The 15373-nt window shown below is 40.9% G+C and overlaps 1 protein-coding gene across 6 annotated transcripts in view; it reads left to right on the top strand.

The window, feature by feature from the left end:
• Positions 1-15373, top strand: part of LOC124612690 (proton-coupled amino acid transporter-like protein CG1139) — a 282296-nt gene that overhangs the window by 159312 nt on the left and 107611 nt on the right. For 2 of the 6 annotated variants that reach the window (XM_047141027.1, XM_047141031.1), the window contains exon 1: positions 7221-7337. The exons of 2 other annotated variants lie outside the window; for them this stretch is intronic. Coding sequence is in view for 2 of the 4 variants with exons in the window: in XM_047141025.1 (XP_046996981.1) it covers positions 7334-7345 (12 nt within the window). In the remaining 2 variants the exon portion in view is untranslated. Of the gene's footprint in view, positions 1-7220; positions 7346-15373 lie in introns of those variants that run through there. 2 more of the 6 variants (XM_047141025.1, XM_047141029.1) reach the window with 1 other exon arrangement.

Genomic DNA, 15373 nt, shown 5'->3' on the forward strand with positions numbered 1-15373 from the left:
CATGATAATCTGTTGTTGTGGATGATTTTGTTGCTGATAAGACCGGCTGTTATTAAACGTACGCAGAAAGTTGTGCTCATTACTTTTACGTCTGTCATGATAGTCATTTCTATACGGTGCATTGCGATATGAGTTGAAATGGTGTGTTTTCTGTACGTAGTTATTTCTTTGTTGCTGTGCGTTACTATTTGGCGGAGCCGATGCTATATGTGCAGGCGGCGAAACATTAAAGCTTGGTTGACCTTGTATATTACATTGTTGGTTAGGTATGCTAACTGGCTGGTTTTGATGCTGTTGTTGAGAAAAACCTCTATTGTTACCAAAATGTGGTTCCTGTTGCTGATAATTTTGACGATACTGATAATTAAAATTCTGTCTGTTGTTAAAGTTCTGGTGGTTGTCGTTCCTGAAGCGTCTATTACCTTTGCTATTGAAATAGCGTGGCTGATCGTAATTAGTGTATGTTGGTTGGCCTTGGTTATGATGTGAAAAATTTTTGTTTATGAAGGAATAATCTGATTGCTGAACTTCCAAAAGCTGTAACAGATCTCTGAATGCCGAAATATTTTCTTTCTGCTGACCTGTTAAAAGTGACTCTCTTAATGATCGTGGTAATTTAGAAATACATAATTGAATAAGTGCAGATTCACTGTATGGTTCACTTAAGTACTGGTTTTGTTGGACCATGTGTTCAAAAAATTGCGTGACAGTGGAAAAATTTGAGTTCTCATAATTTGGTAAACTAATTAATTGATCCTTGATTCCGCACTGTGTCGTCTTCGACCAATACGCTGACAGAAAAGCATTCTGAAATTCTTCTACCAAATAGCATTGTCTCGCAATTGGTCTCATACGAGTTGCCGGTTTGCCTTCCAAAAAACTGCAAATAAATTCAAGTTTGTGTGTTACAGGCCAAGTCGGTGGAAAGGCAACGCTAAATTGTTGTATCCAATCCAAGGGGTGAATCTGTGTTCTGCCATTTTTAAATACTTTAAATTTTCTCACGGATAGAAAGTGCTTGTAATCAACATTATCATCTCTGTACGTCTGAACAGGTTCACGATTATATGATAATGTGTTTGTTTGTGACTGTTCGGAATCTAAGTCACGTACTCTCTGTAAATTACCTAAATTATACTGGCTGTGTAAGTCTGACAAATGTTCGCAAAGTGGCGTATGCTGTGATGTGTTAAAGGCTGAAACATTTTTCATCTCTGTCACTTCTTGCTGTAAAGTTGACAATTTTCTACGTAATGTATTATTGGACGAATCTATCTCACTGATCGTCTGCTGTGGAATTCAGGTGTTTGATTAAACGAAATTGGTGAAGTATCGTCCGATTTGGTGTCATTATTACTTTCGATAACATCAATACGACTGGCCAATTCATCAGATTTTTCAGTCAGTATTTTTACCTGATCATCGTTTTTATTATCACAAGCATTAATTTGTTTTTGTATTTTACGTGTGGTTCTGTTCAATTTTTTAATGTCTGCTTTGATGGCATCGGGATCCTGTATTAGTTCTAATTGTTCCAGTCTGTCGGTCACTGTCTGAAAGTCTACTGTGTGTGTATCTGTTCTTGTTTTAAGATCAGAGATTTCATCATGTAATTAGGTGTTAACTGTTTGATAGTATTAATTTTATCTGATACTGTAGCAATATTGTTGTCTACGTATGTTTTTGCTTTCGTAAACAATTTACGCTTATCTTCCTGTCTCTGTGCAGTAATTGTTTCCATGACTTGTCGCTTTACTTTATTCTGTTCCTGTATAAATTTACGGTAACGCGTTTCACTGTTTTGTAGGTGGTGATTAAAACGTTCGTCAATTTGGCTGTTCTGTTGGTCAAATTTCGCGTCTACTTTTGCATCCAGTGTGCGTGAAAGTTTTGCTGACATTAATTTAAACTCGTCGCGTAACTGTGTTGCGTTTTCAGAGCATTGTTTAGCGACTGCACTAATTTCGTCTCTAATTAATTTAGTAGTGGCTGCATGTGTATTACTTAATTCTTGTGCCACAGATCTAATTTCTTCACTACTGTTCCTAGCACAAGCCTTGATTTCCTCACGTAATTGTTCTTTAGTATCATGACATTGCGTGGCAATGGCTGTAATCTGTTGATTAATCTGTTTAAAGTTCTCATTAATTTGTTCGATCGACCTGTCTTGTTTTTCATTCAACTGTTTGGAGTTGTTGCCTAGTTTTTCATTAATTTCATTAATTTGTTGTTTGAAATTTTCATTAAGTTGTTTGAAATTGTCGTCTTGTTCTTTCTTAGACTGTTTGGAATTGTTGTCTATTTTTTCATTAAGTTGTTTGTAATTGTTGTCTTGTTTTTCATTGTTTTCATTAATTTGTAGCAATAATGCCATAATTTGATCCAAACCAAAATTAGCGACTCTTTTTTCTATGCTGTGTGTCGGTGTATCTGCATTTGTCACGTTTTCTATAACCATTTGGTCATTTTCTGATTCTTGAAAAGGTTCGCCAATTGGATGTGCACTGTTGGTCACTACCTCGAAATCAAATAAATCTGACGTATTTTGACTACATTGTTCATCTTCGTGAGAAAAATTTATCTGTTCACTATTCAAGTTTTGCAAACTGGGTGTGTCAAACCGAGCAGCGTTCATTAAAACGGAACGTGCCGCGTCATCAATTGTTACATTTACTCTGGACATAATTGGATTTGTTTGCTCATCATTAGGATCAAAATCAATATTAGTGGTCGGTAAGCACTGATTATCTGTAATTAGGGGAATATCACTATTACACTGAGTGTCGCAAATATTATCGGTCAAGCTATTCGAGTCGGCTATTTCACTCACTGCACATCGCGATGTACTGTTAACGGTTTTTCGCGGCATTTTTCACAAATAAAAGTTAAGCACAAAATGAAACAAAGACGAAGGAAAAATAGAACAAACACAATTACGACAAAGAGCAATAAATTGCCGATGATCTGTGATTGAAAAAGTGACAAATTAGTAAATGCGTTGCGCCAGATTCAAACTACATTTAAGTAAATAAGAGCAGATATATGACTACTTCTCAGAGATTCACAAAGAAATACGATCCTGGCCGGATGTCGCCAAGTGTAACCTCCCCACACGATATTCTGAAATAAATTAAATATGAATAGTGAATGAAATTCTAATTTTAGTGTAACCTCAGAACAAAACTCGTTCCATTTAATGCACCCACAAAACTCTCCTCTCACTCAATGCAAGCCCGAAACAGAAAAATTCCTAAACCTCGAAATAAAAAAAATAACTTCAGTAACCTGGTAAATTTTAAGACAACAGCAGTGCTGCGTCATGGCCCTGTAAGATCATTCTGAATAAAAAAGCAAAAATTCTTACCTCAGTACAAACGGCGAATATATCTGCTCTTACCTAAAATTTTTCGGCACAGCTCTGTGCAATGCTGGCGTATACATTTGTTATTTATGAAAGGAAGCAAATGATTTTTCTTTTGCAACAATCGGAATGGTCACGCATTGGAAGAAAAAAAAAATTAAATTCTTTAAATTGAAATGAATGCTTGTTATTATTAGGACATTTTTAAAAGATATACATGAGAGTTTACATAATATTACTAGATATGCGAGAGGCTGCTTCTTTTTTTACCTTATACAATAATACTCAGGCTCCGGCATCGCTGCACCGCGCCAGGCCCAGCCAACATGATACACCAGACTAGAGCAGACTCCAGACCAGACACACACTGCAGACAACCGCAGACTAGCGACTAGCAACAACTAACTGCTACAGCTACACAGTTCGTACTCAGTCAACACTGCTCTCTGGTCAGCGATTCTCTTATACCTTGCATATCGCAGGCAGCGCATACCTCTTACAACCTACACAAAAAGGTTTCTTTCCTTTTTTTAGTTCATTTAATTACTTCCAAATTACAAAAATTGTAATACTTTCCTATATAAAAACTATACATTTAATTATTTTTGTAAAAATAAAAACTTTGTACGTCGCACGTCATTGTATCTGTGTTTCAGACATTCTGTTGTCACTTATAGACGGCCTAGTGAGCCGAAAGATAGTACGTGACCAAATAAACATAATTTTGCAAAAGTCAGGAAAAGTTTCCTATTTAATATTGTAAATTATTCTGTTTGGCATGTTTCTGTCCAGTTGTCAACACAAAGCTTTCCTTTAAATTTTATGACATCTGCTCTTAGTTTCCCAGAACAGTAGCTCCGCTAGTCTTTTAGGAATATAACAATACAAGACATCGTTTATCGTACTTTTTTCCCTCTAAACAGCACTATTTTATTAATGTAAGCAGCCCGATTTTCTGGAAAAAAATTAAGTGATACTCCGAGTGACCTGTTGCCACTGTCTAACGTTTAGAAATTATTGCTGTTAGAAATTATAACGTACTTTCAACGTATCTCTTACAGTAAGCAAATAAATCAGCTTTGTAAACAATATCTAGAATTAAGGTTAAAAGAGGTACCTTCCAGAATCTTGTTGTTTAAAGCAAGTTCCAGATCGGTATGAGATTATCACTGTCATATTTCTCCTGCTTTTGCTCCTTTATTTTCCTGTCTGTTGCTAGATGTCTATTTACAGAAGTAGGCCCGCACGTAAATAGCGTATTTTCAGCACAAGCGAACCTATTTCCACTCTTTTCCTTACTTTCATCAACTCTGCCATTTTCATCATCGCCCTCAACCAACACATTCTTTTTATTCGCTGGGGATGAGAAATGCTGTGTAATATTACGATTCATTTCGACTCTGTAATTCTAATATAATTCAACAGTTTGCCTTAATCTCTTCAACGCTAAATACGGAAGTAAAAGAACGAAAGCTCTTAACATTCACAAGCAGAACAATTTCATTAATATTGTACAGATGGACAGTCTAATCTCGTTTCGAAAAGTCTGTCAGGCTGGTTTCCCTGACACTTGAAAGGAATATCAAGATTTACAAATGCCCCAGATGTAAAAGAAATCTAGTATCATTATCTGCTTTTGTTACTAATGCCACTGATATATAACTTTTCTGGCCTCGAATATAATTAAAAATTTGCTTTTCTTCCCCTCTGACGATTCAAAAAGTTAAAGGGGACGCATCCTCGAGTGACCCCTGGAAACTCAGAAGTGATAATAAGTATCATATGATTTTGGCCTTGCTACCATCTTGCGGGGATTGTCAACCACAAACAAATAAGTTCGTACTTGCATTTTTCTATTTCTGTTTTATTTCTTTATTACCATTATCACATCTTACTTGTTTACTACTGTCTTTCATCTCTTTCTATCAGTGTATGGTCTGCCCCCGACATTAACTTTAACTGAAGTCCATCAGTCTGCATCTTTTTAGAAGACTGCACCTTCCTGCATCTTTTTGTCTTCAGAAACGTATTGCCATTTTCTGCTTGTCTTAGCAGAGATATAGGAAATAAAAATCACTCTTTGTCTCCAGGACGGCAGGAACTAATACGTGACCACACAGACTCCTTTCCAGTACATCATTCTCAGTACAGTCCATGTGAATACAAGTGTCTTGATGCTAGATTGTCAATAAAAGTTAAGCATGATATGTTCCTGGAGAAACATCCTGATTAGAGAATTACGTACTCATATTAAGCTAAATACTTCAGAGGAAACTTCAGTTTTGCCTTGGGCCATCCTCAGTTGGACACTTGAGTAAAATGTGAAGTTTTGAAAGTGAAGATAATGAGTTCTTCTCTTAGTGAAGTTGCAAAACGAGTGGCTGTTGCTGAATTACTGGCTCATCAACGCCGTAGCAAAATGTTTTGTTCTGTAATGAAAGAAACCCAAGTATAGTGCCAAAAAGACAATAGCGTGTTAGACCTGCGTTTTGATTTTATGCCGAATCATTATCACACATTCATGTCCAGAATGTATTCTATCTCGGGCAACTGTGGTTAATGGTTTTTTTTGTTAAAAATATGAAAACTTCTCTAATGTACTCGTACCATGATGGAACAGCAAAGGAGGTTTGTTAAAACCTATTAAACTACACAAAAGAAAATGCATCCAACAGTATTAATTACTAGTTGAGATTGTTTTCAGATGGATGCACTGGATAAAATAAGAATCATTGCATGTTTAGGTTGTGTGCTGGATTAGTGTATACAGGGAAATTTCAGAAAGTGACAATTCTTTCCTATAATGGGCCACTCTTTTAATGGTTGTGACAAGGATTTTCCTCTGATAAAACGTGTAGTAAGGAGAGTGGATCTTATGCACAGTGTACTGTGAGGGATAACTGTGCATTGATCGTGCATGCTGCAGAAAGCTGTCACTGTACGGTGAAACTTATTTCACTCAAGAAAGAACTTTATTGTTGCCTACTGTCAACTTATTTTTGGTGCTTTTAAAAACTGTTCAAGTTATTACACATACAAGATTAAATATTTTTCTCGATTCCTGAAAAATGATGATTTTGGAGTAAGGTCCTTTCTAAAATGACTGATTCAAATGTAATCAACTTCGCAGGTACTTCTTACATTATAGCTTACGTCATTTGATTCTCTATTGAGGCGTAGCGCATTTTGGGGTTATCCACATATCTTGATCTCAGACTAAAGCTTGTGAAATAAGAATCAAATAAATATTTCGGAAATCATGTAGAAAAGGAATGGAAAACAAACATTATTCCTATCGTGTGCGGTACGTGCAATACTTTAAGGGACGGCCTACTTTCTCCCCACTTGGAGCGCTAGTGTCACTCCAGGTGTCAAACGAAACATTTTTCAAGAGTAGTGAGTGTCGCGACTGTGTGCGTTGTACTGCGGTTCGCCAAGAGAATGCAATAACTGTATGAGGATCTTTGGCTTTTGGCTCACAGAGGAAGTGCGCCTGCTACTGCGCAAGCGCAGACATTCGTATTTTCTAACCAACCGGAGCCCATTTCTGACACGCGCCTCGCGTTCCCGAAGATGTGCGCTAGAGCGGACAGCGACCCGCGTCTTGGGCGATGGTGCCGTGGGGTTTTTTCCGCTGGCTGTCGGCGCTGGCGCTATTGTAGATTGTCCCTGACATTGGGAGCACACTGCGGGTAATTGCGACATAGTCGGCCGACCGGCAGCCAGCGGTTACACAAGGCGGCCGGAGGCATTCGCGCTGCCACCACCTGCTCCGAAATACATGCGCGCGTCACGTGCACGTCGGCTAAAATTACTCGTATTTGGCCGTCATTGTCGGAACGCACCCGTGGAACACTTCCCGCCCAGTTCTCTTTGAGCTGTCGGTGGCTGACAATGTGAAAGAGAAACTTGTGCCTAAGAACGGCAACCGGGAAAATCAGCTGTACCGTATGGTGTCCTCAATAGAACTTCATGGGTGAGCAGGTAATATTCTTTTGTAGCTTCCCCGTGGCACTTGAGAGTGTAGAGTGTGTAGTTGTTGTTTTTCTAGCGTGCCACATCTCCGTATGCCGTTATGCAGTAATGTCCTCCGAGCGTTTTCCTTACCAGTTGGCTCCATCTGATTATCTCCTTCCCCATTTTTTCCCTCTAAACGTAGCACTTGTTGTGTCAAAGTATGAAGGCAATGTGGTGCCACCCATTACACAATTGTGACATAGACGTGTAGAGTGCTGCCGTTCAGCTTCGTCAAACCAATTGGTGAGCATCAGTGACGTATGAAAATGGCGTCAAATCAGACGGCTTCTTGCACGTGTACGAGTTGTTTGAACACCGTATGTTTATTTCAAAATTTTACTTCTTGTATTCTGAAAATCTTGGTATACTTCCAATGTCATATTATTTCCCTCATATCTATAATTTACAAAGCATCCGTCGGATGTCGTCATGGAGCAGGTTATGGAGGGCACTTTGTCCTATTCAGTTCACGTAATAAGCGAGGGAAAGATAGCTGCATGCTTCCAAATGCCTCTCTATCTCTCTCATCCTATCCTTGGAGGAAATATAAATATTTCACTTTCTATTTAGTATATCGTTCCTCTAAATGTACGTTAAAACATACCAAGAGAAGAAAGGCTTTTACTTCTAATGGTATCTAATGGTATCATACTACATTTCCGCAGAACTTCCGTGTAACTGCACGTTACGGTCCCAACATTTCTGTGATTTCATTCGTCCAGTTCCATTGCTCCTGGATTCCAAAATGTCCAGCAGTTCTCAAAAAACGATCACACACTGTTCTTGTATACAGTCTCCCGCGGCTGCTTCTTCCCATTACTCTCGCAACGAATTAAACACCGTCGTTACTAAGAACACATTCAGGGAAGAGCCAAAGAAACTGGTAGACCTGCCTCATATTGTGTAAGGCCCACGCGATCACGCAGAAGAGCCGCAACATGACGTGGCACGTTCATGTCTGGGGAGTTTGGTGGCCAGCGGAAGTGTTTAAAATCAGAAGTGTTCCTGATGCTACTCTGTAGCAATTGTGGACGTGTGCAGTATCGCATTGTCCTGCTGGAATAGTCCAAGACGGTTGGAATGCACAATGGACATGAATGGATGCAGGTGATCAGGCAGGACGATTACGTACGTGTCGTCACCTGTCAAAGTCGTATCTAGACGTACCAGGGGTCCCATATCACTCCAACTGCACACGCTGCACGCCATTACAGAGGCTCCACCAGCTTGAACAGTCCCATGCTGACATGCAGGGTCTGTGGATTCATGAGGTTGTCTCCATACCCGTACACGTCCATACGCTCCATGTAATCTGGAACGAGACTTGCCCAAGCAGGCAACATGTTTCCAATCATCAACAGTCCAAAGTCGATGTTGACAGGCCCAGACAAGGCGTGAACCTTTGTGTTGCACAGTCATCAAGGGTACACGAGTGGGCCTTCGGCTCCGAAAGCCCATATCGTTGGTGTTTAGTTGAATGGTTACCACGCTGACACTTACTGATGGCCCAGCATTGAAATCTGCCGCAGTTTGCGGAAAGGTTGCACTTCAGTCATGTTGAACAATTCTCTTCAAATGGTTCAAATGGCTCTAAGCACTATGGGACTTAACATCTGAGGTCATCAGTCCCCTACAGTTAGAACTACTTAAACATAACTAACCTAAGGACATCACACACATCCATGCCCGAGGCAGGATCCGAACCTGCGACCGTAGCAGCAGCGCGGTTCCGGACTGAAGCGCCTAGAACCGCTCGGCTACAGAGGCCGGCTCGAACTATTCTCTTCAGTCGCCGTTGGTCCCCTTCTTGCAGGATCTTTTTCCGGCCGCAGCGATGTCGGAGATTTGATGTTTTACCAGATTCCTCATGTTCACGATACATCGGAGATGCTTTGTTCCATCGCTCGTGCGCCGATTATAACACCACGTTCAAACTCACTTAAATCTTGATAATCTGCCATTGTAGCAGCAGTGACCGATCTAACAACTGCGCCAGACACTTGTTGTCTTATATAGGCGTTGGCGACCGTAGCGCCGTGCTTTTCCTGTTTACGTATCTCATTTTTGAATACGCATGCCTATACCAGTTTCGTTGGCACTTCAAAGTGTATTGTTTCCGTTTCCTATCGTTTCGAGACGCTGAACTCAAATCCACTGCCAGACAAAAATAGTAAAACACACAGAAGGGTTGGCGTAAAAATAAACTCAATTTCACCCAGTGAGCCAGTAGGTGATATTATTGTAGTGATTACAAAATCGAGTCTAATTAATAAAAAAGTTGGCAGTATGAGGTCACACCCACTAGGCCTGGATGCGTGCATTGATACGGTTGGGAAGGGCATCATAAAACCGTTGCATCCCCTCCTGAGGCAAGCTGACTCACAACCGTTGTAAATAGTTCTTAATACCCCGCATACTAGCACTGGGAGTTGGCCTCCTAGTTCGTCCTACATATATGTCCGACCGGAGGCAGATCTACGGACCTTGCTGGCCACGGAAGTACCTCATCATCACACAAACAGTTTATAGAGACACGTGCCATGTGTGGACAAGCGTTGTCCTGTTGAAAGATGGCACCACGATACTGTCACATGAGAAGTAGCATACAGCGATGCAGAAACTCCATGACGTACCGTTACGCCTTTAGTTATCTCTCAATTAGTACCACTCGTGATCTGAAGTGATATCCGATAGCTCCTCACATCCCGACACCAGGAATAACATCAATGCGTCTTTCCAAAACACTGAAAGAATGAGACTTCTTGCCAGGTCCTCGCCACACTCGACAACAATTGTCATCCGGGGTAGTTTACAACCGCCATTCATCGCTGAACTGAATGCGACGCCATTCGTCAGCAGTGCACGCTTCCAGGTCACGGAACCATTCCACACACAGGCGTTTGTGTTGTGTCTGGACGACAGTTCCCTAGCCGGCTGCTGCCAGTCTCTGACCAACGGTTAGGAATGATAGGGATTGTGGCAGGGAGTCCAGCTCTCGGATGGCAGGGCGAAGATGTGAAGGGGAGACGGTGCTCCTGGTGCACACTAGGACGATTCTCGCATGTAGTTGTCAGAGATGGTCGTCCGCAACCTTGACAACGAGCATGTCTGCCTTCACATTGGGCGACTGCAACATCCTACTGCCCGACAAATCTGGATATTGGACAATTCGACAAGCCCGTCGAATGGAGCCGCACAATGAGGCTACATTCAAACTCTGTCTTACAAGAGTACGCGACAGCTCCGTCTCGTTCACAACGATCACTCAAGACCTGACGCTGTTCAAGCCCCTTATATATGGGGGAGGTGAAAAATAAGTTTCCCCTGTCGACTGTGGTCAGAGTTGCGTGTGAAAGGAAAAAAAAAGAGAATGAGACATTAAAGATAAGACATATCTTTATTTTTGTACATAATTTCCAAGTACATTGAGACATTTTTCATACCGCTTTATAAGCTTCGAAAAGCCTTCCAGGTAAAGATCAGGGCGTTGCATACGGAAGAAGTTTTGAAAAGCTTGTTTGACGTCAGCGTTGCTCCCAAAGCGCCTTCCGCCGAGAGTCTCCTTCAAAGGAGGAAACAGATGGAAGTCACTTGGTGCGAGATCCGGACTGTTGTGAGTCAATTAGACGTCTGAAGTTTTTTCAAGTTGGCCCCAGGTGCAGGTTTGGTTCTCTCAACGTGTAAACTACTAGGTGTCGGCTCCACTTGTTGGCGCGTCGTACCAGCAGCATGATGCGATTGGAGTCCATTATGAACATTTTCAGACCTCAAACGGCTTTGATAACATTTGATAGCCAACCGTGGTAAATCCCGAAGGTGCTCACTCAAACATCTGTGCCCAGCAAGTAGCGGAGGTGACGGTTGGGGTGCCGTTGTCGTGTTATGGGACTTAGGAGATGTCAGAGCGTCCTATGTTGGTAGCCATGGAACAGTTCCCCTGGAGTACGCCCCTGTATTGATATGGTACTATAAGATGCCAGGAACTGTTTTGGATCTCGGCCTTGGGTGTGTCTGACAACATCTTCCATGTCTGCTTCTGATAGGTGTGGATGAAAGGCTTGGCTTCACCACTGGAGTCTGGATGGAACGGCACTGTTGTCAGATGCGTTATGGCGTTCTGGGAGCAGAAATCCTAAAGCATGCTGGATAAAAATTGAGGACCATGTCCGAAACGATTGATTCTGGGGCCATTTTAATGGCAAATATTTTTTGCAAGGCACATATTGTCTCCCTTGTCGTGGTATTTGACTTCGGCACGACATAAGGAAACATGGAAAATGAATGTAAGACGATGAGGCACATCTCTCTGAAAAATGGGCTGGCGAAGCCCACATGGACGTGCTCTCGCGAGCGCAGCAGGGTTGGTTCAAATGGCTCTAAGTACTATGGGACTTAACATCTGACATCATCAGCCCCCTAGACTTAGAACTACTTAAACCTAACTAACCTAAGGACATCATATACATCCATGCCCGAGGCAGGATTCGAACCTGCGACCGTAGCGTAGCAGCGTTGGCCAAGCAGTGTGTTGACTAGGTTGACGCGCAGATCTCTCAGGAGCGGGTTGATAACATGACTTCTTGTGTAATGCTGGGCCAGTAGACGTGCAGTCTTGTGAGTGCCTTCATGAGTGTCATGCCCCAGAGATCAGCATGCAGATGTTTATAACACGCAGACGCAGTGGTGAAAGGCGGACGACGTGGAATCAGTACTCTCTGTACTACCTGGATCCCGTTTTTAGGGAAGATATGTGCGGAGCTCTGGAAGGGAATGGATGGGAGGCGTTTCCGCCAACCTTGGCGAATGTGTTTCGTAACTTGTTTGAGGGTGCAGTCCTCAGTTTTATGGAAAGGCTTCTGACACTGTCAAAAAATATTGTATGACTGTGGCCAAGCACCATCTAAAACTTTTTACATTATGGTCTCGTTTCCAGCAATAACCAATTATACTCACGACAGATTATAAGAAATATTCTTTCCACTTCTTGCTCTATTGTACTTGTTACGATTCTGAACTAGAATTTATGGCGTATGCGATTTGTACTGTTTGAACATATACAGGAATAAATAAGAGACAAATCATTTTAATAGCAAGAAAGATCGCATCTTGGATAAAAAAGGAAAACGGTGTCGCAAATGATGCTATTGAATATCTTCTCTGAATTTAACTGCTGTAAGATAAGTTACAGAGATTGGAATTAAAGTTCTGATCAGTAATGACAAACGCTGTAATATACTAGAGTTTGAGCTCAAAAAGTGCATATTTCCAGCGCAGTTGAAAATAAACCCTAAAAGTCATGAGGAGAATTTTCTTAATAAAAGAGTGAGGCTGCAACTGAGATTACCAACTGTATTAAACATACCGATTTACCTATAAATGAGCCAATACCCTACATATCTCTGTGAGATACATTTCAGAGTCTACTTTCCATTCTATCATGTAATATTAAGTATTTTTGCCTTTCTAATCTCAGAAGGAGCGTGGAAGGAGTCATGCCGTACATTTGTCGGAGCAAACCTTGCATTGACATTTGTACATGAATAATGTGAGGAAATTATACGATATTCCTGTGTAGTCAAGCAACAATCTATTATTGAATATTTTGAATATATTTTCGCAATACGAGTGTACTAGAGGTTAGCCAGTTGACGTTATTCGGCTTTTCTCTATTTCCTGCGAGCTGAAAAATATGCGATAAATAATTTTATCTTAATCTCTAAAACAGATTAGAAATTCGGGAGAGCGACAGTCGCAAGAGACAAACGTCTGCGTTCGAATTCCGCCCGACAAAAATTTTTTAACTGTTTCGTATATTAGCATCAGTAAATTCTCCAATAACGATTTAATTTCGTTTTTAGATAGTTCTGTGTCTCTTGATGACTTTCTACTCAGATCACTGCTAGTGAAGAATCAGAGACCAAATCACTAATCCCGCTAGGGATCTCCAAAAAATACAACGGGTATAGCGACGAATACTTTTAGGATGTGTGGGAGGGCAGAAGCTGCTTTGTTAATTGCATCTGTAACTTCAAAGACACTGTTTGTGGTCAAAGCATGGTAGGTACTTTTTTCGTATCTAAGTGTTCACCTTCGTTGATCTTGTTGCGTGGTAGCACAGTCGACAAATAAAATTAAAATAGCCCTAGGGCAGGTAGCCAAGCTATCGGCAGCTAGAAAGCCTTGAAATCAATGACGCGTTTGCTAAGCTGAATGATCTCTTTCGTAGACTATTTGCCTGCCGTATGAACTCGTATATTTAGCTACAACGTGAGTACATCTGAAACACATTCAATTCTAATAATGTGGTGTTGTCAGTTTCCATCGATAAGCCTTATACATCTCTGTTTTCCTTAGATTTATCGTACTGAATTTTCACTACCACAAACTTGGGGGTTGTACAAATAAGTACCTTTTCAATCAAATGGTGACAACCGCGCCCAGCAAACTTTCAGATGGTCTTTCCCCACTTTTTTGTTCCTTATGCGGTCATTTCGTAAGGAGTTACATTTTTTTTGCATCTGAAGTAAAAGACGTCACTACATTATTTCTTTGCATTCAGATCCATACAAATACTGTCCAAGCCGATTCACACGTGTGGTGGAGTGTCTTTTGTGCTGCAATTAATCATTTCTTTTCATCGCTCATTTCCATGTTTAACGAGAGATAGATCTATTTCTGTGCACCCATACATTAATTTCTTTTTCGTCCTTGAGGTTCTTATAATATGATTGTCTGTGAGTCCATCTAAAACAGTGCATCATCAACATCATTTTGCGGCCAAAGATCTTACAACTTTTTGAACGACTGAATTTATCTACTTACTAGACAAGTAGCACTTTCCCAAAAAGTCCAACAAAATTAAGTTTTCTCTTCGCCTTCTGTACAATTTTATCTTTGGTATAGACTGACAGAACGATGTGTAGTTGAAAGATTTTCAAAAATCAGGAATACGAAGTCTACCATTTCTAACGAGCCCTCTATTTGCCAGACTCTTGTTTATTTTGACTTTTGGTACTGAAGGACTGCTAACAACAACCGAAATCAATACGAAATATTTCCCAAACCATTATTTCTACCCTCCTAGGGTGTCGGCTATCAATACTATGCCTTTAGCTAGAGCGATCCTTGCTTTTCTGGGAACAACTGGGTAAAAATATTTTGTGAAATAGAAAAAAAACATCAGTTTCATTACTGAGTGGCCCTATCTCTAGTCTGATGTACTTACCTAATCAGTTATCGTCCTGTAGCCCATTGCAGTTCTTCAGTTGTGCATCTACTTTCCACAACATTAATGGGTATTCTCTCTCGAAACAGCATTTTTGTGTTATGGTATGCTTATATTTATTTTTTCTTGGAGCTGTTGGCCGATCTGTCAGCGAGGATCTATGCTTGCAATACATTGTTCTAGATTAACTGTGTCTGTAGCCATTTCTGTACGCTTCTGCCCGATATCAGTATTCTGTGCTTCAATCTTCTCAACCAGAAGAATAAAACAAAAATGAATAATATTACTCTGCTTAATGACACATCTGAAATTTGCAAGGCAAGAAATGTTCTCCTTTCGCGCTGTTGGAAAATGATCTAGATTTCTAAACTGTGAGCCGGCCGGAGTGGCCGAGCGGTTCTAGGCGCTACAGTCTGGAGCTGCGCGACCGCTACGGTCGCGGGTTCGAATCCTGCTTCGGGCATGGATGTGTGTGAGGTCCTTAGGTTAGTTAGGTTTAAGTAGTTCTAAGTTCTAGGGGACTTATGACCTAAGATGTTGAGTCCCATAGTGCTCAGAGCCATTTGAACCATTTGAACCTTAGGTTAGTTAGGTATAAGTAGTTCTAAGTTCTAGGGGACTGATGACCACTGCAGTTAAGTCCCATAGCGCTCAGAGTCATTTGAACCATTTCTAAACTGTGTTTACAGATAACGCAAATCAGAGGAACTTGTAGTAGCTACCTAACAGAATCTCCAGTTTCTAAGGACTGTTCAGTTTAGTTCAACTGA

This window comes from Schistocerca americana, chromosome 4 (assembly GCF_021461395.2).
Source record: "Schistocerca americana isolate TAMUIC-IGC-003095 chromosome 4, iqSchAmer2.1, whole genome shotgun sequence".
In the NCBI taxonomy this organism is placed as follows: domain Eukaryota; kingdom Metazoa; phylum Arthropoda; class Insecta; order Orthoptera; family Acrididae; genus Schistocerca; species Schistocerca americana.